This window comes from Chiloscyllium plagiosum, unplaced genomic scaffold (assembly GCF_037043375.1).
Source record: "Chiloscyllium plagiosum isolate Xiang-an unplaced genomic scaffold, Cpla_swu_hap1 HiC_scaffold_13, whole genome shotgun sequence".
Lineage (NCBI taxonomy): Eukaryota > Metazoa > Chordata > Chondrichthyes > Orectolobiformes > Hemiscylliidae > Chiloscyllium > Chiloscyllium plagiosum.
Window position 1 is genome coordinate 35,598,234 of NW_028270151.1, and position 26,867 is coordinate 35,625,100.

Below are 26,867 nucleotides of genomic sequence, written 5' to 3' on the forward strand. Positions count from 1 at the left end.
CCGTTGGCCAGTTAGTTGTCGAGGGAAAGGTGTTGGAATCGTTCATGGAGATTATAATTGGACACTTTGAAAAATTTAATGTTATGGCGAAAAGTCAGCATGTTTGTTTTTTGGAAGAGTAATCATGTTTAACAAATTCATTAGAACTTTGAAAGAGGAGCTTACACGGTCGAGAAGGAAGACATCACTGTATTACATGTACATTTCCAGAAGGCATTTGTTAAGGTACCACTCAAGGGTAAAGGGGTGAAATATTAGTATGAATAAAAGATTGGCTGGCCTGCAAGCATAAAACAGTGTGTTCATAAATTGGTCTTTGTTTTTGATTGGCAGGGTGTGATGAGTAGAATCTTGCAGGGTTTTGTGCTTGAACATCAACTTTTTAAAAATTGTATCAGTCACTTAAATAAGGGGATCCACGACATGGTAATAAATATGCAGATATCACAAAGAAAAGCAGAACGTGAAAATGATTTGAATAATGGCATAAAAAGTCGCATATTCAAATTTGTTGATGATGCAAAGTTGAGCAGTATTGTATACTGTGTGGATGACAGCATAAAATTACAAAGGGATATTGATTGACTAAGTGAATGGGCAAAACTGTGGCAGGTGGAGTTCAGTGTAAGCAAGTGTCAGGTTATCCATTTTGTTGTGGACCAGGCCAGACCCCCTCAAAACATTTCAAGAAAATAGCCGGGACCCTAATTTTGCTAGTCGTTTTTGAGCAGGTGTAAAGTGGATATTTCAGGAATGATGCAGCTGGCTCAACCACTTTGTTTTAAACAAAACAGAATTTATTTACAAGATTACCATTACCAAGATTTTACTAAACACAAATAAAAGAGAACAGAATACAGAATAACTTAACCTATCTGAAAACCCAACAGATTATACCAACTTAGTGATGCTTAATTAACTCCCTTGGCAAAATAGATTAGATTAGATTTCCTACAGTGTGGAAACAGGCTCTTCGGCCCAACAAGTCCACACCGACCCTCTGAAGAGCAACCCACCCAGACCCATTCCCCTACATTTACCCCTGACTAATGCACCTAACACCATGGGCAATTTAGTATAGCCAATTCACCTAACCTGCACATCTTGGACAATTGTGAGTAGACATGGGCATACCACCTTAGGAAGGTTATATTGGTCTTGGAAGGAATACCGTGTAGTTTATAAGAATGATATTTGGACTTCAGAGGTTAAGATATTAGGAGAGATTATGCAAATAATCTCAAGTACAAATGGGTGGCACGATGGCTCAGTGATTAGCACTGCTGTCTCACAGTGCCAGGGACCCAGGTTCAATTCCTGCCTCGGGTGACTGTCTGTGTGGAGTTAGCACATTCTCCCTGTGTCTGCGTGGGTTTCCACCAGATGCTCCGGTTTCCTCCCACAAACCAAAGACGTGAATTAGATTCGGGTGAATTGGCCATGCTGAATGCCCCTAGTCGGGTGCATTAGTCAGGGGTTAATGTAGGGAAATGGGTTTAGGTGGGTTATTCTTTGGCCATTGTGGATTCGTTGGGCCAAATGGCCTGTTTCCACACTAGGTAATCTAACCTATTGAAAAAAAGTTAGACCTGTTTTCTTTAAAATTTTGAAGGGGTGATCAAATTGAAGTATCAAATATGTAAACAGGAAAAACAGGTTTGATAAAGATAAACTTACTTCCACTTGTTGGGGATCCTAGAACGAGGGAGCATAGCCTAAGAATTAGGTCAGACTAATCAAGAGAGATGTAAGTAAGCTCTTCTGTGAACAAAAAGGGTGGTAGATTTTTGGAATTCTTTGCCACAAATAATACTGGATGCTAGATCAATTATTAGTTTTAAACATAAGATTGCTTAACAAAGCATTATCTAAGATATTAAGGGATATGGGCCAAATCAGGTATATGGAGTTAGGCCTCTGATCAGTTACCATCTTATTGAATCGCAGAGCAAACTTGGGACAAATGGCCTACAACTTATCATAATTTGTGTATGTATATCATTTTCCTGTCGATGTCATTTGTAGTTGTATGCTTAACAGTATTTCAAAGCACAATAATGAGTAGTTGTGTTTGTGTTGGCTGAATTAAATGCACATCATTTTCTGTTTCTCCATGTGCGCTTAACTGTGGACATGGGAAACTAATATAGTTGAGAACAGGAATTAAGGGAAAAACAATCAACACGTTGTTAGTTTTGTTTATAGCTGAGCTTTGAAACTAGAATGAAACGAATGAAGGAGAAAAAAAGTTTAAATTTAAAAAGATTTTTCAGTCGTTAATCAGCTGATATTTCTAGTGATCAGTTTTGAATTCTTTCTCTAGTGAAGCTATGGAGACAGATGAGAAATTGGGAAACTCTCCAGTAGCATCCATGAAAACAACAGAATTGGTAAGACAGTAAATGGAACTATTATATTTATCTACCACTTCCACTACCTCTTCCTCTTGCTCTGCCACATGATTCTAGCAAGGAGGATAACTGTCTGAGGTCTCCTGCATTGCCAATTTACAACAGACTATTAAGTGATCTACAATAGCTAAAGGAACCAATGGCATTTTTGTTAATATTCCTTGTCTGAAAGAAAAATGCTTGGTGTTTCGAGATCATTTCACCATTGTTCCAAAGAAACTCTTTTAAAATTAGTTTCTCTTATATTTTTCAGTGAGACGTGCTTGTTTTGTTTTTAAGGAAGCACTGGGATGAAAGGTGATTATTGTACTAATTCTTCCTCTGAGACTAAAACCAAGTTAGTTGTGCTGAGTAATTGTAGAAATCAGTACAGTGTGGAAACAGGCCCTTTGGCCCAACAAGTCCACATCGACTCGCAAAAGAGTATCCCACCCAAACCCATTCTTCTATCCCATTACTCTATATTTACCCTTAACTAACACATCCCTGAACACTGGCAATTTAGCCACCTTACCTGCGCATTTTTGGATTATGGGTGGAAATCTGCGCACCCGGAGGAAACTCATGCAGACATGGGGAGAATGTGCAAACTCCACACAGTCACCTGAGGCTGGAATCGAACCCAGGCCTCTGTTCTGTGAGGCAGCTGTGCTAACCACTGAGCTACCGTGCCACCCATTGTGTTGGAAATTCTTTTGGTCCTTGTCTGTGCCTGCATTCTTTTTCAGAAGTGCCTCATTTACAGCTTTTTGAAATGAAGGCATTCAGATTTGTTGAAGGAAATACTAAGAGGGATGTTGTTGAGATGAAAAGGTTAAAGTCCTGAAGGACAAGAGTCATCTTGTTTATGTCAAGTGTAATGTTGCTGTGGCTTTAAGAGAGATATTATGCCCTTTTTTAAAAGAGAGTTTTAAAAACAGGTGAGGAGCTGTCTATTCAAAGCCAATAAAGTAAACAGCTTGAGAGTCCTTGGGGGTTTTATTCACCTCATACCCCCTAGATACTTCCTCTGATAGTGATGCAAATACCTCAAGAGCTCAACCTACCAATTTTGTTTGAATCAGAATTCACTGACCAGTTAACTTGTATGACCATTTTCTGAAATAAAATGAAAAAGGCTTCTACACCCTTCTCAAACTTTGGTAATGGCTGGATACATTTAAACAGATCCCAACCAGGCTTTTGGCTATAATGGGTTTGCTTTTCAACACTGTCCGCATCACTATTCCTACCTCCTCCTCCTCATTTCTGTCTTCATCTCTGCCATTTTAAGTCAATTTTTCTCTTTCATTGCCAACTTCTGAAGTTCAAAAACTCACTTTCTCCTCTCCTCTCTCTTTCTCCTTTTCTTCTGCGAGGGCTATTCTGTTATTTTTCCTTTGGCTTTTAATCATAATTCAAACTGTTAACATTTCTTTTTCTTTATTTTTGTAATGTTGGGGCTGTTATTCCCTTCTCCTCTTGCCATTGCCTCTAATTCAAGCTGCTTCATTTGCAATTCAGTTTTAGCCATTTCTAATGTCTGTGATTGCGTTCTTGGCAATTGTAAATGCTGAGCTATTGCTGCAATTATCTTCCCTTTCCCTACAGACATAGGCCACTCCATCTTAAGCTTGCTGTACAATATACAAATCCTTGTATTGTTACATTCCATTGTAGGAATACGGTGAAAAGCTTTTACAATATCTGACTTAAGGCAACATCTTAGGTACAAGTATCTGGGTACAACTCTTGGATACAGCAGAGGAATCAAAGTAGTTGCATTACTTAGAGTTAAAAATAGGGCAACATTAAAGGGTTGACATGACAGTAAGGTAGAAAATTTCAAATAGACATTATAATGTAGCAGCTCAACTCAAGACGTCTGCATGTGGTCACGCCAGACTCCAGTCCAACAGCTGTCCCAACTTCACTCCAAGCCCCAGGCCACTCCATACCAGCATTTAGCTGCTCTGAGGTAAGTGCCAGGGCTGCCTCACCAATGCCAGTCTCAGTCTGGGACACAGCCTGTTTGATGCTCTGGGTTTGTTGATCACGTTGTTCTGGGGCTTGTAGCTCACAGTGTACCAGGGCTTGCTGCCTTTGCACTGTTCCAGAACTCGCTGCTCTGGGGACTTGCTGCTGCACTTTTAGTGGGGAGGGGAGAGAAGAATAAATATGTGAGAAAATAAAGGAAAAAGAAAGAAAAAGAGTAGGTAGAGCATAGGAATTCCGACAGGAGCATCCTACTGCTGCTGCCATCTTGCTTACTAATTCCAAACGTTTTGCCTTGGTTACTTTCTGTAAACTGCCCAAAGTGACTTCTCCCACACCTGGGAAATTCTTATCAACTGAAAGAGCAATTATTCTGCAATTCCTTGTTTCAACCAACCAAATACACTCCCTGAGGAAGAAAACACCAACACTCAGTGTGTTTGAGTCCAATAATCCTAAACCCAAGGTGGAATTAGAGGTTTTAGTCCCAGCAAGAACCCCAATCTTTTATGGACTAGACCCAAATCCCCTTCAAATATATCAAGGAGATAGCCTAGACCCTAACCTATATTGTGTTTAAAAGCAAGTGTAAGGTGTTGCATTCCAGATGTACTTCGGTTAGTTAAACTACTAGGCTTTCAACAAAGTATTGGTATAACTTTAACTCTATTGGAAAAGTTTACAGAATAATATATTATTTAAGTACTAAGAAACAACTGTTTCAATATAGTAACATACCATAAACACACTCATGTTAAAGACAAATTCGCTATAATAGATTGTCTCACATGCGATGTTTCTCCAGTCCAGAGGAAAACGCACCAAGAGAAAATTGTGGTAGCGAAACAGGGGTGTGGCTGCTTCATAACCAACTTCAAAACCCCAACAATTACTGAAAAATCCTGGATCTGTGGGAGCCTGACTCCACCTATTTATGCTGGTTCTATTGTTTCAACTTCTAAAAGAAAAGTACCCAAAGGTCTCACAAGCTGTTTACTTTATTGGCTTTGAATCGATAGTTTGGCACCTTTTGTCTTTTAACTTTCCTTGAAAAAGAAACAAGAACAAAATGCATCTCTTAAAGCCATAGTATCACCACACGAATAAAATGAACAACTAATGTAGTTTAGCATACTTTCTGTTGTGCATACATATTTAGTATGAACTTAATTGAGTGTAGAACAATAAAGATACTTTGATCTTACCAAGTGTTTGTTTGGTTTAGATTTGGAAAATGTGAAGTAAAGTTTACAAACAGTGAAATTAGCTACTTCAACTCAAAGAAGTGCTTTTGTTATTTTAGCTTACCCTATTATAGAATAGAGCCAGTCAATTTTCATGAAACACAATTATAAGAGCGACTGCTATCACTAAATCCAGGAAGATGGCCAACTTGAAACAGTTGAGTTCCGTTTGCTTTTTTACCCATGTAAACTCAAGAGGGCAATGAATTTTGAATTGAAAAATGTTTGGAGAATTATGGGCACAGACCAATATGCTATGGCCTTCCTTCGAGAAGAGTTTTACTTTGTTTCCCAGTTTTGGAAGTCCCTAATAAAAACTTCCTATTTTACCAGTGGGTCACTACTTTAAACCAATTTGTGTGCTAGTCTGATTGGAGGTTCAGGAGAAAATGTTGATAATGGAGGATTTAACTTTTTTGTTAACTTCGAATTCTAAAGGAAACTAGGAAAAAATCTTTTTCTCATAAGATCTTGTACTTTGTAAGTGTAAAGTATGGTAGTTACCTCATTATTCATGAGTATATTGTCATTTTAGAAACAAGATCATGGTTCAACCAAGTCTTTTTTTTTTAACGGAGCTAAAATGATATTTGAACCTTCCCACCTGCCCTCATTTTGTATCCAATTGAGGAAATATTTTAGGGCAGGGATATTTTAGTATGTGTGATAGTGTTTTGGTAAGGAGCATGGGGTGTGGAATGAGTTAATAAAAAAGATGGAGCTTTTTATTTGACACTGACTCTGGAGTTTAAAATGACAGATTCTCATAACTTACTTTTTAAAATAAGTTTGTATTTTCAGTAATTTTTTCTTTATTATACATAGTTGGTAAATGTATCAAATGCTGTAGATGGTAGGAAAATTATGTAATTTTAAAAGTCTCTTAAGTGTATTGATGGAGGATTATAATTTATTTTTCAGTCTTCAGAGTCCAAAGCCTTGCAGGATCAAAACACAAAAATGATAAAAATACTAAGTGGCGAAATGTCTATTGAACTACACTTACAGTTTTTAATACGAAACAATAACACAGATCTTATGATATTAAAGAACACAAAGGTAAGGGCCTGCATTTAACTCACTTTAGAATTTTAGTCATCATATTTGTAAGGTAACTTATCACAATTAATCCATTTTTGTAGGATGCTGTCAGAAATTCAGTTTGTCATACAGCAACTGTGATTGCCAATTCTTTCATGCATTGTGGAACAACAAGTGACCAGTTTCTCAGGTAAATGAAAGCAGTATTAATTTATTTGAGTAGGTGAGATTAAACAAAAGATGGTTTTGTATGGACTGATGGCAATTTATCTAAACTAAATCCTCTCCACAGATGATAGTATCGCAATATTCTTAATGCATTGTAGGTACAGCAAGAGAAATGTATTAGATTTTAGAAAACTGTCATGTGATTGTAATTTTGCTTTGGAAGGTACCATGATGAGCATTCAACAGGTTGCCAATTACAGATTGTGAAAATCAGCTCAAATAAAAACTATTCCATGTTTGTTTGTCCTTCGTGTTTTGATTTTGATAACTGCATTGTCACTGTGGGAACTTGCTAGGTCAGAGGTCTTAGTCTTTGCACTATGAAACCAAAAGATACTACAGATGATGGAAATCTTTTTTTAAAAGCATCCAAAATTCTAGTGATACTCAGCAGGCCTGGCAGCATCTGTGGAGAGAAAACAGCAAACATGTCAAGTCTGTTACTTTCTCATTGGAATGATTTTGGAAAGAATTGACTTCAAATACTGTGAATGCCAATAGCTAAGAGTTTACCAAGTGAATAATTGAGCCATGCAGACTAAAACCAACCCAGATTTGGTACCTCTTCTGCTGAGTTGGCTGGTGATAACTGTACCATTCCAGGTACTGCAGTGAGATTCTCCAACTGTGAATTTTGGAGAAGAAATTACAAAATAATGCATAAGTAACGATAACTGAAGATACATTTTATTAGGGAAGCAGTAGTTTCATGCTTGAATTATTTTGTATTTTAGAGAGAATCTTGAATGGCTGGCAAGAGCCACGAATTGGGCTAAGTTTACAGCAACAGCCAGTCTGGGAGTGATCCATAAGGTAACTAATTGAATTCCAATTTGGGGAAGAACAGGAAGTTTAATCTAAAGTGAATGACCCTAATTTTGCTCTGTTAATAGTTAATATTTTAGGTCTATAGCTTTTCATTAGACCTTTTGACTATTTTTTCATTTTATTGAAGTGATTGTGGCTTCAGAAAATGTGGCTTGTCAATGGCTTTGTAAAAGAGAAAATTAATTTCTACTTTTACCAGATCAGTTTTTTATTTGTCTCTTTATACATGTTCTCATGCTTCATTTTGCTTATTTGTCCCTATTTCTTCAAATTCAGTCATTGGTAACAATAACTTATACTGCCGTTAATGTAATTAAGTGCTTCAGTGGGATTCCACAGAGTACTACAAAACAAAGTATGACAGCGAACCATATAAGGAGATATTAAATTGCAAGCATTTGCACTGATGAAGTACAGCAATACCTTACATTGATCCTAGGTTGGCCTATAGTGAGAAATTGAGTGAGCCTATGAATTGTGACATTTAGGGAAAAGAGAAATTATTGGATTGAAGCATGTCAGGTGCAGGGCCTTGTCAGGTTGGATACTGAGAGGTGTTTAACAAGGGTAGAATATTAAGAACAAACAGGAACAACCTCAGTATGAAGAGGCAATGATTTAAGTCTGAGGTTGAAAAGAATGTCTTAACTCAGGGTTGTGAGCCTTTGGAAGTGTGCACAGAGATTTGGCACCCCCACCATTGACTAAATTTTACATCATAGTCATAGAGCTGTATAGCATGGAAACAAGCCCTTCAGTCCAACTTGTCCATGCCAACAGATATCTTAAATTAATATAGTCCCATTTGCCAGCATTTGGTCCATATCCCTCTAAACCTTCCTATTCATATACCCATCCAGATGCCTTTTAAATATTGTAATTGTACCAACCTCCACCACTTTCTGTGGCAGCTCATTCTGTACACACCATTCTCTGCGTGAAAATGTTGCCTCTTAGGTCCCTTTAACTCTTTCTCCTTCACCTTAAACCTGAGCTCTCTAATTTTATACTCTGCTGCCCTGGGTAAAAGATTTTAACTATTCATCCTATCTATTCCCCTCAGTTTATAAACTTCTACAAAGTCACCCCCTCAGCCTCTGACACTCCAGGGGAAATAGCCCCAGCCTACCAAGCCTCTCCCTATAGCTCAAACCCTCCAACCCTGGCAATATTCTTGTAAATCTTTTCTGAGCCCTTTCAAGTTTCACAGCATCCTTCTTTTAGCAAGGAGACCAGAATTGACACAGTATTCCAGAAGTGGTCTCACCAATGTCCTGGACAGCTGCAACATGACCTCCTAACTCCTATACCGAATGCACTGACAAGCCTGAGTTGATCAGGTTTTGCACACTCAGGGATATGGGATTGTCCCGAGGCAAAAGATGGAACAATATAATTTTCAATGGTGGCTAACTTCAAAGTGGTATTGTGGTCTGCATTTAGTCCTATTTCTTAGTTCCTACAAAGCAGTACCTTAAACTGCCAGTAAACATTACAAAGGCCATTTATTCTCTTTTATCCTTTGCTTGTATGTGCTGTCTAAACCATGCCTCATTAATGTACGTATTAGCCACCTTCATACATCTTTACTACTTATCGAACTACACGTAATCACTGCCCAACATTATTTTGTTTTAACCTGTGTTTTCTGTTACTTATTATTAGAGATGAATTGTTTTGCTAAGAAAGTACTTGTTTGTGATTTAAATAAAAGTGTGAAGTCTCTTTGATAATTCCGCATCTACATTGATAGCAAATATCATCGCGAATGTTTATTATTTGAATGCTTTTGTGAACTGCGTTGGTGCAACTGTTAACATGAAAGAAGATACATGTATATCACTGTCATGCCATACTGATGAATGGAAGCTCCATTTCATAACTTGCAAGGATGAAAAGTTCTACCCTGCCAACCTTTTAGGCTAATTATTGGTATTCCTCTCCCCCTTTAATCTTCCATTTTCATACCACATGAAGTTTTGTGTCAATTTGGAAGAATTTTATGTTTGTGTTTTTCTTTTGGGGAAGGGGAAACTGCAGAGATGTTCAAATACCAATTGCGCTATTGAATTTGATGGATTATCATTTTAATGGAAATTGTCATCTTCAAGTGGCAAGTGGTAGATGCTTTACAACATTTTAAGCTACTTTAAATTTTGGCAAGTACTTTGTATTGGGTTAATTTGAATGTTTTAAGCTAAATTGTAAATCACAGTTGTCTGTAAATATATTATCCCTACATTTGGCCAATTTCATTAGGTATTGATTAATGATTCATTAATATGTTTGACTAGACCCTACATTATTTTTTTCTCTCATAAATTTGTGAAAACAGTATATTATTATGATATTTCTGTCTCTCCTAAAAACAGGTGTACCAAATTTAGGTGTACCTAAAAATGTCCAAATGCTGAAATCTCTCTTTTATAGTTATAACTTCTCATCCTTGGCAATATGCTTAAGGACTTGTATTGAACTTCTTCCATTGTTTCTACGTGGCAAAATTTCCATACAGCATTTCAACTGTGGCCTAATTAAAGTCTTGTGCAAGTTCAACATGACGTTTTTACTTTTTACCTTGTTAATACAAGATTGAAGTTTCATTTATCTTTGTCATGGACTTAACCATTTGCGTTATCATATTTTAATTGCCTATGTATATATTTATGTAGGACCCACTATTCCATCTTAATCATGTCATGCAATATCAGTTTATCGAATATTCCACTGGAATCCCATCTATTCCTGCAGCTTTTCCTTTCGTCATGTGTCTAATGACAGCTTCAACTTCTGTCACACTAGTGGGGAGTCCAAGATCATAATTGTGGAGTTGCAGGATTTCCTAAAACAGTTTTCAGTTGTATTAGAGTTCAGGAATTCTTTGAAGTGTTCTTGAAGTATTTGGAAGCTGATATTTTCTCTATCTCTCAAAAGGGTTCTATCCTTATTCTGCATTTGAGGCCAAGGGTATTGAGTGCACGTTGCCTTGGTGGCACTGAGAAAACCCTGGGTATCGTGCTTATCAGCAAGGAGTTGCAACTTTCTCACTTCACCATTTGTGCTTGATTGTCCTAATTCTTCTTTGTATTCGCATCTTTGCTGAGTTCTCTTTGTCTTGATGGGCAATGTTGTTCTGCTAGGCATGGAGAGGTTTTCTCTTTAGGGTGTAGGTTTGCTCGCTGAGCTGTAGGTTTGATATCCAGACGTTTCATTACCTGGCTAGGTAACAACATCAGTGGCGACCTCCAGGTGAAGCGAAGCTGTTGTCTCCTGCTTTCTATTTATATGTTTGTCCTGGATGTGGGGTTCCTGGGTTTGTGGTGATGTCATTTCCTGTTCGTTTTTTGAGGGGTTGATAGATGGTATCTCGATCTGTGTGTTTGTTTATGGCGTTGTGGTTGGAGTGCCAGGCCTCTAGGAATTCTCTGGCATGTCTTTGGTTAGCCTGTCCCAGGATAGATGTGTTGTCCCAGTCGAAACGGTGGTTTTTTCCTCCGTGTGTAGGGCTACGAGGGAGAGAGAGTCGTGTCTTTTTGTGGCTAAGACCCCTCGGAATCCTAGTTGCACACAAACCCACCAACGCTCTCAAACAAAAACTAACAAGCTTAAAAGACCCAGTACAACCCATGGACAAAACCACCGTCGTCTACAAAATTCCATGCAAGGACTGCCACAAACACTACGTAGGTCAAACAGGAAGAAAGTTAGCCACCAGGATATATGAACACCAGCTAGCCACAAAAAGACACAACCCTCTCTCCCTCATAGCCCTACAACGGAGGAAAAAAAACACCATTTCGACTGTAGTATCAAGGGTGGAGTAGAAGCTGCCTTTGGACTCATCTAGGGTTGAAACATAGGTGCTTACAGCTGTTGCCTGCTGGTTCTTGGCAAGTTGTAGACTGAGAGTTGTGTGGCAATCATTAATATCAACAGGGAGCTCAGAATCAGTTGACTGATTGCTTGATTAACAGAGAAATCCTTCCTCACATGGAACATTTCCCTTACATGGAAAGCTACTTCTCTTCTCAGTCTGACGTTGATGCAGAGACTCAACATCGAATATAACTATTTCCACCACCTGGAAACACCTGTCATAATTGTGGTCAGAGATGTGGCTCTAGAATCAGGTTCATTAGCCAAGCAAGGACTGTCAGAACCCATGACCAGTAACATCGAATTGCCTAGTGGACAATTTCATCCTTTAGTGAGTGATTCCTTGCAGTGATTTAAATATTATTTTTCATGTATTTAATTAAGCTACTGCTTTTGATATTCTTGGAATGATTTGCTTTGAATTAATTAATAAAAATACACCATGTATTCTGTTCATCTCTGGTATTATTTCCCTGAAGTTTATATTATGGAATTCTGGTTCTTTTCCAGGGTCATGAAAAGGAGGCCTTGCAGCTAATGGCAACATATTTACCCAAGGACTCCTCACCTGGTTCAGCTTATCAGGAGGGAGGAGGTCTGTATGCACTTGGTCTCATCCATGCAAATCATGGTGGTGATATCATAGAATACTTGCTGAACCAGCTAAAGAATGCTAGCAATGATGTAAGTGATGAATGCATTAAAAAATTGTCTTATACACTATAAAAGCTCTTAAAATCAGAATTCTAACTGACACAATCTGCACAAAGTTGCAGAAACTTTGTACAGTGATCATCGCTAGACTTAAGTGCACTGTATCAGATGTGGGTAAATAACATGGTTTAGGCAAACAACAGTGTATGTAATTCACGATCTTTTGTGTTGCTACTGCAAGTTGAGAAAATTATTCTTGTTGTCTGCATATAGTTGCAGATGAATCTTTAATCTTCTGAAAGGTCAGCTTCAATTTCCCACAGCAGAGAATATGAATTAATATTTCTAAATTGCTGTACCATATTGGTCTAACCTCAGAAAACTTAATTTTTTGATTTTCACTTAAGACATGAGCCTGTCCTTCAAAGAAACTGCATTTTCAGCATTGACTTTATTATTTTAAATGACCTGTTGACATAAGTTTGAGCTTTCGGAAATCTGCTCCTTTGAGAGGTGAAGCCTGACTCCTCTTCTAATGAAGGAGCAACTCTACAGAAGCTTGTGATTTCAAATAAATCTATTGGACTATAACCTGGTGTTGCGTGATTTCTCATCTAAATAATATCAGCTCATTTAATTTTACTTGCCTGTTTTTCATATCAATCAAATCTCTTCAACAATTTTTTTTCGGTCACATGTAGATTGTGCGTCATGGAGGGTGCCTTGGTCTTGGTTTGGCTGCACTTGGCACTGCGCGACAAGATGTCTATGACCTGCTCAAAACAAACCTGTACCAAGATGATGCTGTTACTGGTATGGAAGCGAGAAATCTTATACTTAAAAAAAAGGTCAAAAATTATGTAGCATGCTCAGAATACTGTTGTATTGCTAAATATCTTTTGGTTTCCAGTCCTTTGAATCTGAATTCCTTTTCCTCCACTTTCATCTGTCTACTCCTGAAATAATTTTTAAAAAATCAATTTAGCAGCTGTTGTCATAAAGAATGGATTAGTACACATGCACACTAGTGCATAGTAATATGCTGGTTGTTGCTCACGTGTATCACACCCAGGTTGGCGTCTCAGGGATACAAATGTAATGGAAGGGGGTCTTGGGATACAATGGTAGGGTCCCTTCCTCTGAGTAGGAGACCCACTTTCCGTCCCAAGGTGTGTCATGTCATGTCTGAATAGGTTGCTTAGAAGATATTTTCAAATGTATTAGATGTATACTTGAAGATTTATTCAGATTGCAGGTCTGCTTAATTTTTGTTGTAACTTAAGCACTTTGAGAATTTGTATTTGATTACAAATACTAGCTTACTTTGTAAGCAGATTACAAGTCTAATGGTAATGTACAACTTGTTATCTTGATAGTGTAGATCAACTTGGTAGTGTAGCATCTGAATTATTTGAAATCAGAACAAGCGATTTGTATAGCACATTAGAATTCGATGCATACTGCACACATAATGGTGTTAACTGGATTTCGCTAGGCATTCATCTCAGTGTGAAATCATTAAATTAATGGTTTACCTGTTTCCCAAAGAACTAAAAAGATAACCGCTGACTGCTTTCCTTCCAACACTTATCTAAAGTGGCAGTGACATATATTAGTCAGAATATACATATCTAGCTACATACATATCTAGCTAATGGTCTTATTGGTCTCAAAATATAGTTATTCACTTAATTTCTAACATAATGGAAAAATACATCTTGCCAAAAATGTTTTACTGTCTCTGTGAATGCCCTAAGGCAGCAGGGTAGAGAGATGCGGGCAGTAATCCATTTTACAAAGACGGCTACTTTTTGTAAGAAAGAGAGACGTGATACAGCTTTCTGTTCCTTACAATGTGTAAAGCAGACTTGAGTTGAAAAACATGTGCTCTGCAAATTAATTTTAGAACAGCTGGTCAGTCATTGTTGGGTGGACTTAAGACAAACTAATTCACCTGACAAGGGACAAAAAGATGTTTTCTTTTTTTTATTAGAGTAGCAATTTTTCTGTCCTGATGTAATTGTGTTGATTTTCCTGTCCTCTTCAGGTGAAGCAGCTGGTCTAGCACTGGGGCTTGTCATGCTAGGATCAAAGTCAGCCCAAGCAATTGAGGATATGGTGGGTTATGCACAGGAAACTCAGCATGAAAAGATTCTTCGTGGCTTGGCTGTAGGCATTGCTATGGTCATGTATGGCAGAATGGAGGAAGCAGATGCCTTAATTGAGAGTCTCTGTAGAGATAAGGTACGAGTAAATTGATGCATTTTTCCAAGTGCTTTTCACTTTTTTTTATTGTGAAGTGAGCTGCATTACAGCATTTATAAAAATTTTTATATTTCAACTTTTTAAATGTATGTTAGTATTTCTGGAAGAGCACAATTTACAGTCATCACGTGTGTGCTTTTGTTTGAGACCATTAGTTTATGGTAGGTAGTGGTAACTATTACTCATAAGCACTTTTTATTTTCTTTTGTGTTGTCATTAAATCAAGCATTTTCTCCAAGTATTAAGAGGAGTGATTAATTTTCCTTTTAAATAATTGCTGATAAGAATAATTAAAACCTAAGCAGTAATGGCAAAAGTCAATTTGATGCATTCAATCGATTTCTCCCAAAGACTGTATTCCAGCTAGTCCATCATTAATAATACTCCAAACATTAAGTCTCTCAAGGAAGGTTCTTTGTAAATGCATTTTCGGGGCCAAAGCTCATCAGATTAAAAAACACCCAGACTGTTTGACCCACATAATCCATTTAATTGCTCCATAGTGTTATACATTCTCCAGTTGTAAAGTTAATTAATGACAAGTATGTTTTGGAAATAATTTTTGTGGAAGCCATATGTTGTAGATACATTAGTTGAAATCTACAAAAGGTATTCAGTCCTCGAAACTAGCTTGTCCAGAAGATGTGAGCCTAAGAGGGAATTCAAATACGAGGAAAATGTTGGTTACCGGAAGTAGATAGCTGAAAATATGTTGCTGGAAAAGCACAGCAGAAACAAACATGGGAAGCAGTAGAAACAAATGCTGACATCAAATAGAGTCAGATGGCAGAATTGAAAGCACTGTATCTGAATGCATACCAGGATTCACAGTAAGATATGTAAGTTGATGGCCCATGTAAAACTAAATGGGTATGGTATATTTGGAACAATGGAGACATTGCTGCAGCAGAGCCAAGGCTGGGGTTATGACATTTAGGCAGCACGGGCAATAAAAGGAGAAAGAGTGGTAATGTTAATAAGGGCTGAGGTCAGCACAGTAGCAAGACAGGATTTTAGATCAGATGAATAAAACGTGGGAATTAGATATAACTAATAAACAGTAAAGGGCAGCAAACATTTGGTGCAGCTGTTTAAAGGCCATCAAACACTGGGATAATATAGGTCACAGTTTAAATTAGGAAATTAGTTGTGCATGTACAAGGGTATTGTCGTAATCATGGATAACTACAGTATATATACAGATTGGGTAAATCTAATGAGTACCAATGCTGTGAAGACAAATTTCTGCAATGTGCACAAGATGATTTGTTCACAGCATATGTTGAAGAACCAGTGAGGGAAAAGGCCATTTTAGATTATTATATTAGGGTTTTATATAATAAAAAGAGGTTAGTTAACAATCTTGTTGAAAACACAGTTTTAGGAAGGCTGGTCCTAAAATTAGTATTTCCCATTAAATTTGAAGCAATATAGTTAATTCTGAAGCCAGAGTCATCTTAGTTTCTTTCATTTGGATTTATACAGGGCATGTTGATTATCGTGGATTGGGAAACTATGTTAAAAAGTATGTTTATAGACAGGCAATGATTACTACATACATTCCTTTAAGAGGTAAACATATCAGTCAACCATGTTAAACAAAGATAGTTAAAGATTGTCGTTGCTCCACGACTTTTAAAGTTGCTGGAAAAAAAAGTAATCCTGATAATTGGGCACATTTTCCAATTCAGAAACTGGACCAAGAACCTCATGAAGCAATGCAGAATAGAACATGAATATAAACTTGAAAAACATTATTAATGTTTGCATTACTAATCAGGGAGAATACACTCAGAGGGCATACTGGAGGGCTCCATTCACTGAGGAAATATGGTTGGAGCTCAGAAATAAAATGGGTGAATCAGTCTCCATCGGATCATGCTTTAGGCCCCCCAGCAGTCACATTGAGAGACATTGAGGAGCAAATATGTAGGCAGATTATGGAAAGATGCAATGTATACAGAGGAACCTCAATCATCCAAACAATTACGGGCAAGGAGTATTTTGTTTGGATAACACAGTTTAGCCAAGCATCGGAACCTTGCGATCTTGTCCAGGTAATCCGAAATTTGGATAATTGAGGTTCCTCTCTATGTAACTTGGATGAAAATGTAGATGGGTTGGTTAGTAAGATACGAAAATCAGTGGACTTGTGGATAGTGATGGTTGTCAAAGGATACATTGGGATGCGGACCAGTTGCACATATGGGCAGAGAAATGGCAAATGGAATTTAATCTGGGTAAGTTTGAGGTGCTGCACTTTGGGAGATCAAATGTTAAGGAAAAGTATACAGTTAGTGGCAGGACCTGAACAGCATTGATGTATTGAGCAATCATGGGTTTCAAGTCCATAGCTCCCTGAAAGTGACCATGTAAGTAGATAAGATAGTAAAGAGTGCTTGGCTTTATTGCTCATGGATTTGAGTACAAGAGTCAGGATGCCATGTTGCACCTTTATCAGACTTTGGTTAGGCCACATTTTGGGTATTGTGTTCAATTCTGGTTGTTAAGTTACTGGAAGGATGTGAAGGCTTTGGAAAGGCTGCAGAAGAGGTTTTTACAGGATGCTATCTGGATTAGAGTGTATGAGCTTTCAGGAGAAGCTAGAAAAACCCAGACTGTTTTCTCTGGAGTGGCAGACACTGAAGGAAAACCTGACAGAAGTCTATAAAATTGAGATGCATAGATACGGTTGATGGTCAGAATCTTTTTTCCCGAGAGTTGAAATGTCTAAAACTAGGAAGCATGCATTTAAGGTGAGATGGGACAAGTTGAAAGGAGATGTGTGGGGCACGTTTCTTTACACAGAGTGGTAGAAGTCTGGAACATGCTACCAGGGATGTTGGTGAAGGCAGATACAATAGAGGTATTTAAAGAACTTTTAGATAAGTACATGAATATGCAAGGAATAGAGGGATAAGGACGAAGGGCAGGCAGAAGGGATTAGTTTAACTTGGCCACATGTTCGACATAACGTTGCAGGCAGAAGATCCTGTTCCTGTGTTGAACTGTTCTATGTTCTATTAAAAACAACTGTCAAAGCTTCCATAAGTGTGTAAAAGGAAAAGATTAATCATGACAAATGAGGATCCTTAACAAATGGAAAGGACAGTTGATAGTAGGAAATAGGGAATTAACAAAGAAGATTAAGTTTTGAAGAATGGTGATCCCATTCCACCTTAATATTTTTTCAGGGTTAGCCAGGGTAGATGTCGAAAGGATGTTCTAGAATCAGGGATTGCAGTCTCAGAATAGGGGACAAGCCAATTTAAGACTGAGCTGGTGAATCTTTGGAAGTCTCTATCTCAGGGACTATGGAAAACTCATTAATTGAATATTGAGATTGATTTCTAATACTAACAGCATCAAGAAATATGGGGGCAGCATTGGAAAATGGCATGGAAATGAATGATCTGTCATGGCCTAGAATTATGGAGGAGGCTCAAGGTGCTGAATAGCCTGCTTCCATATTTCTAATAACAGGTCAGCTGCTTAGAACAAAGGAAGTTTAATTCAGTGATTCCATATTGCACTTGCTTGTGGAAAAAAAACTCAGAAAAATTGCAGATGGCTACAAGAATGGGAAATGCTTCAGAAGGTCGAGAGGTTACTAATTTCCAAGAAGAGTTTAGTCTTACAATTTCTGTTCAGACACTGTTATATACATACACATTTTACTTTTATTACATGCTTAATGTATTTTCCGGGCACTTGTGATCTGTACAGGACCCCATTCTCAGACGTTCTGGAATGTACACTGTTGCAATGGCGTATTGTGGATCTGGGAATAACAAAGCGATCAGAAGACTGCTGCATGTTGCTGTAAGAAAAAAATAGTAAAAAAAAAAATTAAGTTTTAAAAAAAAATTGGTTTAATACATTATTTTCTTTTACTATCTGGATGATTGTTGTTTTTCATATTTGCCCCTCTTAAAAATGCTGACTTATTAGAATCTGATTGCAAGGGAACCGACACCTTATAATTGACCATGCTCCACTTGTAAGTCTAGACAGATGAACAGTTAAAAGGAAGAAATAATTTACATTTCAGTAGTGCCTTTCATGGTTTAAAGACTGAATTACAGCTAATGAATACCTTTCAAGTGCAGTCATTGTTGTAATACAGCCTGTTATCCCACAGCAAGATCCCACAATCAGCAATGAAATATTGTCCAGATAATCTATTACCTGAGATATTAAGTATCGGTTAGAGTGCTGGGGGAATTACCCAACTATTAAAAATACTTAGATATGATCTCTTACATCCATCTGAAGGACAGAGTTATTTCATACCTGAAATATAGCATCTCAATATGCGCAGCCTTGCTTGAAATCTGCACGGAGTACACAACATTGACACCAAACTCAATCATAGCGCTTTCCAACAGAAGACACTAATGAGAACTGGACACAGTTTTCAGTGGTTCATTGTGGGCTACCTATACTCAGTGTTTGGTAGAGTTAATTTCTATTGATCATTTATGAAGCAACTTGACCTTTATTATAATAACCTATATTAGTGTGCTTTGCTATTTAATGTGCTCAGAGAGGAACTGCTTAAACCAATAGAGTCTTTACAAGAAGAAAACAATTGATCTTCTAGCAAAAATGCCTTGAATTTTAATTAATACATTCAATTGTGTTCATTTAGTTCATCTGATGCATATGCGCAATGGCAAAATCAGAAACTGTGGAAAGTGGAAGTTATGCAATATGCATTAAAACTCAAAATTCACAAATATAATTTTTCCCTGAAATACTTAAATTCATTATATATTAAGGTGAAGCTAGTTTTTCAGTCAACATAAATCAGGATAAAATAAGATTTCTAGGTCTCCAGTCAGGTATTCTTCTTGCTGAACAATCCCCATTTCTTATTTTCATGACAATATGTTCACATAACACTTTGCTTGCAATACATGTAATTACAACCAGATATTCTACAGTTTGGGACAATTGCATCTGTTAAATGTGGATTATGTGGCATCTGTCTAAATTTTGACATTCAGAGAAGTTACCACCAGAATTTGGGAGATGAGCTTCCATTTATACATTTTGTTTTCAGATCCTTAGGATATCTACAAATATTTCAGTCAATTAATTATTTTTGTGCACAATGGTTGTGTAGAAGACGTACATTTCAATTTCAGATGATATTTTCTTGAAAATTAGGCTTGATATTGCTAAAGACCTGTTTCAGATTAAAGATTTTTCTTTGCTATTTCAGGTGAGTGATGTCAATGATGATGTCAGACGTGCTGCAGTTGAGTCACTTGGTTTTATCTTATTCAGGTATAGTTTTCTGTTCAATTATTTAGGTACTGAATATTTTGGTTTAAAATGACAACTTAAGTGCTAGCTTATACATTGCCTGGTCCACAGTTATTTCTTCTTTTCCCACATGGTGGTGATATTGTTGCTGTGTTTTGGACTAGAGGAACATTTATCCTCTTTTATACTAAATTGGTAGAAAAAAAGTCCCTATGTGCTGATGAGTGAAGATGCTTTCATATGTTCATAGTGAAATTCCATTTTGGTGTGTTCACCTTTCTATTTCGCTTCCCAGACATTTTTTTGTCCTAGACTACTTCATTATACTTTGTTATCATTAGCTTGAAAGAAAGAAAGAAAGAAATTTTGAATAAGTGAAAACATCCTGTTACGTAGCTTTTTTTTTTATTGCTAAGACAAAAATGTTTTCTGTCTTCCCTATTGGATAATATGTAGTTAAAGGTGATGTTTTCCATTTGCTAAATCTTGTCATGTAATCTTCTGAGTACCTTTTTTAATCCTTTTGCAATGCTCCTATTCTAGCTCCAAAATTAGTGAAGACCCTTGTCATCCTTGAAAGCTTTTAGCAGGTTGCTGCTGCACTCATTGTCAGTTTAATTGTAATCTGTGTGTTTTGAAGTGTCAGCACCCAAAATGCTGGTCTGGGTAAAGTAGTGAGGTCAGCAAGTTTGGGCTCAGTTTTGTGATATTTCTCTTTTTGTTAATGAGAAAATTGTTCAATTTTTGAGGTAGTTTGTATAGTGAAGAACAGAATGCATCCAGTATCAGAGTAAGGTTTTTCTTTTTATTATTTTCGTTAACAATACCATTAGCTTTTATATTTTTTTTGGTATGCTGCACAAACCTTACTCTGATACTGACATACATTACACAAGAAGAACAGGAATGAAACAATCATTTGCTTTACCAAGGCTGACGCAGGCATGAATGTTTAGACATCTCAATTTGAGATTTTTTTATCTACCAGAGGATATGTGAGAATTTCTTCTAGAAGATCTATTATGAGAGGGGTTGTACAGTCCCCAGGGCTCTCACAGACTTTTATTTATTTGTTTTTTTGAGAGATTTAATAGTCCCTCCAGAATCAAAATTTAGGCTATCCAGCAGCCGTATTTCTGAAATGTTCCACTGCCTGGTTAAAGACTCAAATTCTGATCTTGCATATGGCTAAATCCTGAATAAAGAACTGTGGATGCTGGAAACCTAAAGCGCACACAGAAAGTGCTGGAGAAACTGAGAAGGTCTGACAGCATCCGTCACTACGAAGGGTCACTGGACTTGGAATGTTAACTATGTTTCACTCTTGATGGATGCTGCCAGACCTCCTCAGTTTTTCCAATGCTTTCTTCTTGCCATCGGCCATGCTTTGGAGTGTGTTTCCATTAATCTTCCTTGTGTCATATGGAGAGGGAAGACGTATTGGTGAGGGTCAAGGGAAGCGTTGTTGCATCCCACTTGAGTGCACCTCCCCGATGATTTGAACAAAGCCCATTTAGGAGAGGTGTTTTACATCATTATAAACATGCAAATATATACAAGTGTTTACTGTTCAAGGCATTCACTGGCTTGTTGTCCAAAATGTCAACTTATTGTAAATACAACTTGACATTTATACGTTGACATTTGCCCTGTGAAGTGATAAGTTTGGTATGATGTGGAATTGTTGGAGGTGGTCAGGATTGTTATAATCCCAATTTGATATTAAAACTAGTTGCTAAATAGTAAATTGTAAAGTACTAAAAACAACTGCTAGACTTCTAAAGTTTTTAAAATTCTTTCTGGATAAAGTTGATTTTAGCTCTTTTACTAATGAATGCCCATGACTGCATGTTTATTCTCGAAACAAAAATAATTACAGGCTCAATTTGATTTAGGAAATGTTAACTTTAATTAGCATGTTTTGAATTTACATAAAATTATGGCTAACCTCCTAAGTTCATTGGGTAATGAATTTTTACATGCAAGCTGAATGCAAGGTTTTCTGTGTTAAATAACAACAATTGCATTTCACTTCTGGTTAACTATAATTTATGAAGAAAGGAACCTTTCGATGATCCTATCTCTTTAAATTTTGGTTATGCTAGCCGCCTTGGATTCAAAACTGAGTTATGAGCTGTAATAATTTATTTAGTGATGGTTTACATTCCTGTCTGCCTGAATTCCCTTCGAGGGTATAGAGATGGCGTCTGATCTGATTTGTTATTGTATAGTCCAGCCATAACTCTCGACCACCTGAATACCAAATAATAACTGTCCAAGTGTTCTAGGGGAGGTGCCAGTTGATTTAGTCTTCAATCAGTTTTTGAGTGTAGAGAATTAAAGCTGAAATTAGGTGGCACAGTGGCTAAGTAGTTAGCACTGCTGCTTCACAGCATCAAGGACTCCGGTTCGATTCCAGCCTTGGATGACTGTGTGTGTGTGTGTGTGGAGTTTGCACATTCTCCATGTATGCATGTGTTTCCTCCGAGTGCTCCAGTTGCCTTCCACAGACCAAAGGTGTGCATAGGTTGATTGACAATGCTAAATTACCCATAATGTCTAGGTATGTGCAGGCTAGATGAATTAACCATGGAAAATGCACGGTTCCAAGTATAGATAGGGGAGAGTCTGGATAGGATGTTCTTCGGGGAGTGGGGGGGGGTGCAGTGTGACTCGATGGGCCAAATAGCCTGCTTTCACATTGTAGGGATTCTAAAATTCTGAAAAAAAATCATATACTCTATCCTCACAAGTTTCTATGTTACTGAAGGATTTTGAGATTTTTATTTGCAATTCAATGTTTAATGTTGGATCTCCTACCTCACTCAGAAAAATATAAAATCATCCAGTGCATTATTCCAGCTTCGATTGGGCAAGTTCTGAGAGAGCGTTAAGTTCTTTTTCCCTGAGGTCCTTACACACTTTATGTAACTGCAACATGCCAACTTCTGTGAACAACAACCAACTTTTATTAAGCACAGTACAATACAAGCTTTGGAGAAACCGTGAACACTCCTTGCCATGCTTGCAAGTCGTGTCCAGGGTGTCTCTGAACAAAGGAAAAAGTCCTTCTTTTGTACAGAATTTTTACATCGTAGTTAGTAATGCCCACAAACACAGTCACTACCTCACAAACACATGCCACTCAAGATACAATGCAATGACCACCTTACCTCCAGAAACAATGTACTGCAAATCATCCTTTAATGGCCAGATCTGGTGTGAATTGTATTTTTTTTAAACTACAGGGAGTAGTCAGAATTTCAGTTGCAACGTTCCAACTGACTTCTGAATAAGTGGTGATGATGCAGATCATCCCTGAAATGGCAAGAGATGGGAATGTAAACCTCCCACCTTCCACCTTTAAGACAAAGACATACCACTCTACCCTCGGCATTCAATTTCTTGCAGGTCAGCAGAGCACATTAACTCTTAATATCATGAACGATCAAAGAAGATATTTGTGAGATTTGAATTTTATAAAAATCTAAGACAAATAGTTTTTAGTAGTTCAATTGTTTTACATTTATTGTGGTATCTCCATAAAGCTGGAGTACTCTAGGGACCTAACAATATGGATAGTTTTGTTTTGCTTTATCTGTGCTTTTGAAACTTACGGTTTTGACCAAAAGGATTTGCTTACAAAGCTGAATCATCTTAAAGGTGATGAACATTTCTGTCTTTAAAATGGAAAAAGAAGAATCAGTTTCCAGGCCTCAAGTTTTATGTTAGCTTATTTCGATCATTAGTTTAAATTACCTTCTGCAAAGATCCATATTTGGTATTAAGTGTATGTAATGGAACAGGTTTTACATTTTTTAGAATCTCTTTGGCTTGATCGTGTTTAATTCTTTTTTAGGAACTAAACAGATGTTTTACAAACTCAGTTTTTACTGGTATTTTACAGTATTCCTTGTCTGATGAAGTTCAATTTAAGCCCACCATCATCTATCTACTTTTGTCTTAATCATAATCAAATACTTATTTCTGAATGTTTTTTGATCCATTGGGTGAGAGTCTACTCAATGGTGTTTACTGTTTGGTAATATATGGGATAATAGCATGCTTTCACACATGAAGGATAAATGGTGTACCTGAAAATAACTTTCTGTAACTTAAAAGTTGACACCAAATGATTAAGAGCCTAGCCATGTTGCAAAATTTGTTTATCATAAAAAATGTGTTTTAATTTATGGCATGAGGAAGACATCATGAAATCATTAATGAACAGTTGTGTAATAATATGTTGGAGAATCTTTTTGCTTCGCCACAGTGTAATGGATGCCTTTTTAGTTTTCATATTCCTGATGTCCACCTCGCTCTATCTGTTTTCAAGAGATTGGGCAATTCAGCAAGGCAAATTGGAAATCTGAGGAGTAGTGATTATGCCTTTTCTATTCCCTCGTTTTGCCCTCTGGAACACTTTGTTCCTCTGGCTCTTTTGCATGTTCCCAACAATCAAAGCCTCCTTGTCTTCAGATTCCTAAGACCTATTTGGAATTTTGTCTCCCTACTATTTCCTTTAGCTTTTTTAAAGACGAGCTTTTGGTCACCCTTCCAGTATAATCTTAGACTCAGCATTTTTTTTTTATTAAACCATTCTGAATTATTTTGAGATGCTTTTTCTTTTTTTTTGCCTTGCAAAGAAGAGGATTGGCTTAGGTTTCAGGAAAAGGTTGCTATCTGGCCAACTTCTATGAAGGACATGTCCAATATAAAGTTTTTCTAAAATGCAGGCAAAATAAAATTGTATCTCAAAAATAAAGTCTTTATCTGCAAAAAAAACTGCATGGAAATTATGACTAACAAAGCCTCACTGTGTTACATGATGGTAATGTACAAGATGTGTTAGTTTTCTCACAACTAAACTCTGAATGAAGCATTTTTTTCACCTCACTTCTGAAAGGACTACTGTTCACGTTATGAACCTGGCACACAGGGATATTGAAAAGTATGAAAGACATTTAAAATAAATAGGCTGCTTCTATAATATTCCTATTGAAATGCACTTAATAAATTTGAAAGCTGGCCAAAAAGAAATTGTTCATAATTTAAATAACAATATTACAACAACAATTTAAATGAGGGTGCAACTTCATATTGCAACACTATGTATTGGTTTCCTTTTCTACTCAATAAAGGTCTACTTTGGAATGTGATGGATAAAATTGCAAGACCCAACACTTGCTGGGTGATAAAGTGGCATTCAGAGATATTTGGAATGGGAAGCTTTCCAAGGGATCTATTATTAGAAACCAGAACAATATAATGTAAATGATTCGGGAGTTTTGAGTTTGTACATTTGAACTGAAATAAATGGCCACCTCACAAAGAGATATATGTATATAATACCTGATGAAAGGAGAAAGCAGAATAATTTTTATAAAACATGATTACCAGTACAGGAATCTGACAGACCTGTTGCTATTGATTAGTGAATGGAAAAAGCCGGGGTAATTCCTGTTAATCATTACCAACTAACAAATATTTGTGGACATAAGATTGGAGGTTGCTTTGAAGTTGTTTATTGTTGAATTGCTTGTCATACGTGAGGAATGTTCAATTAGATTATAATAGCCACTGGCCGAAATGGAATAATAACTCAATGTAAAAGGGCCATGACGTCTGAAATTAATCGTAATATTAGAACCTAACCACCTTGTTACTATACAATCGCTAATCTATTCAAGGGATTACTTATAAAACTTTCATTAAACTTTAAGTGTAAAACAAAGTATAATTAAGGTTTCCTTGGTAAATTTATTTTCAAACTGCATTGCTTCTGCATATAGAGTATTATTTTAAACGAATAACACAATCTTTGAAGGTACTGTAAACCATTTGTTGTTTATAAGGTGAAATTAGATGTGACAGGATATCCAATATTGAATTCAATGGTAATAGATCTGTACTGGTCAAGAAGGCATATAATGATTATCTCTGTTTACAGAAAAATATCCTGACAAATGATTTGCCTCTTGTTAATTGTAATGCCTGCATGCCACACTCCTTTTTTTGGAAAAGTCCAAAAGATTTCCAAGGATTTTCCGGACTGACTCGTGGATTGTAATGCTCTTTGATGCAAGATCCAAGAAAAGAAAGGATCAAATAGGAGCAAGCGTTAGGACCGTCAATAATGAATCAACTTAGGAATTTCATGGCCTGATTGGCAAACATTAGAATTGTGATCTCTTGTGAAGTTTAATGAGATTTGGTGACTCACCATGTCAATAGCATCTTGGGGGAAGAGTTGTTGAGAAACCTGTTTTGAGCATATTTGCTTCATGTATGCTGTGGCATGTTTGATCACAGTCTGATTTCCATAAGGGTTACTATTCTGATGTAAAGTTGGATGTTGTATATTCAAAACCACGGAATTTTATGCTTTTATTGCTTTGCAAGTCTCCTGGATCTCTGACTTTGTGTACTTAAAGGAAAAAAGGTTAATAGTCCCGAGTCAGATAATAACACGTTTGGCTGTCTGGTCTGGGATCTTAACACCTTCCAGTATTTAATGTTATAGCTTTGTGCAAATCTGTTTGCTTCCTGTCGTGACTGTTTCTGCTTGGCTTTGGTATAATGGCAAAATTAAGATGTAAAACTTCTTAAGGTGATGACCACCATAACTCCAGCAGATTTTGATCTCAAATGCAGCAAGGCAGTCTTCATGGAATGGCACATTAGCTCAGTGATTAGCATTGCTGCCTCATAACGTCAGGGACCCAGGTTCAATTCCACCCTTGCTCAACAGTCTGTGTGGACATTCTCCTCATGTCTGCATGGTTTCCCTCCGGTCCTCCCACAGTCCAAAGATGTGCAAGTTAGGTGGATTGGACATGCTCAATTACCCACAGTGTCCAGGGTTATGCAGGCTAGATGAAATAGCCATAGGAATAGAAGGTTACAAGGACAGAGTGGAGTACTCTTCTGAGGGTCAGTGTGGATTTGATGGATAAATGGCCTGTTTTCACAGTGTAGGGATTCTATGATTCTAACTACAACATATGAACTTGATTTTATGGTGACCAGCAGACCCCTGTCCTTTCTCATGAAGTTGAAAAGATAGACTATTTTT

General features: G+C 37.1%; 1 protein-coding gene across 1 annotated transcript in view; it reads left to right on the forward strand.

The window, feature by feature from the left end:
• Positions 1 to 26,867, forward strand: part of psmd1 (proteasome 26S subunit, non-ATPase 1) — a 101,528-nt gene that overhangs the window by 14,132 nt on the left and 60,529 nt on the right. The window contains exons 8-16 of the mRNA XM_043702385.2: positions 2,324 to 2,390; positions 6,551 to 6,688; positions 6,772 to 6,860; positions 7,633 to 7,711; positions 12,113 to 12,286; positions 12,958 to 13,069; positions 14,304 to 14,500; positions 18,248 to 18,343; positions 19,749 to 19,813. Coding sequence (XP_043558320.2) covers positions 2,324 to 2,390; positions 6,551 to 6,688; positions 6,772 to 6,860; positions 7,633 to 7,711; positions 12,113 to 12,286; positions 12,958 to 13,069; positions 14,304 to 14,500; positions 18,248 to 18,343; positions 19,749 to 19,813 — 1,017 coding nt within the window. The remainder of the gene's footprint in view (positions 1 to 2,323; positions 2,391 to 6,550; positions 6,689 to 6,771; positions 6,861 to 7,632; positions 7,712 to 12,112; positions 12,287 to 12,957; positions 13,070 to 14,303; positions 14,501 to 18,247; positions 18,344 to 19,748; positions 19,814 to 26,867) is intronic.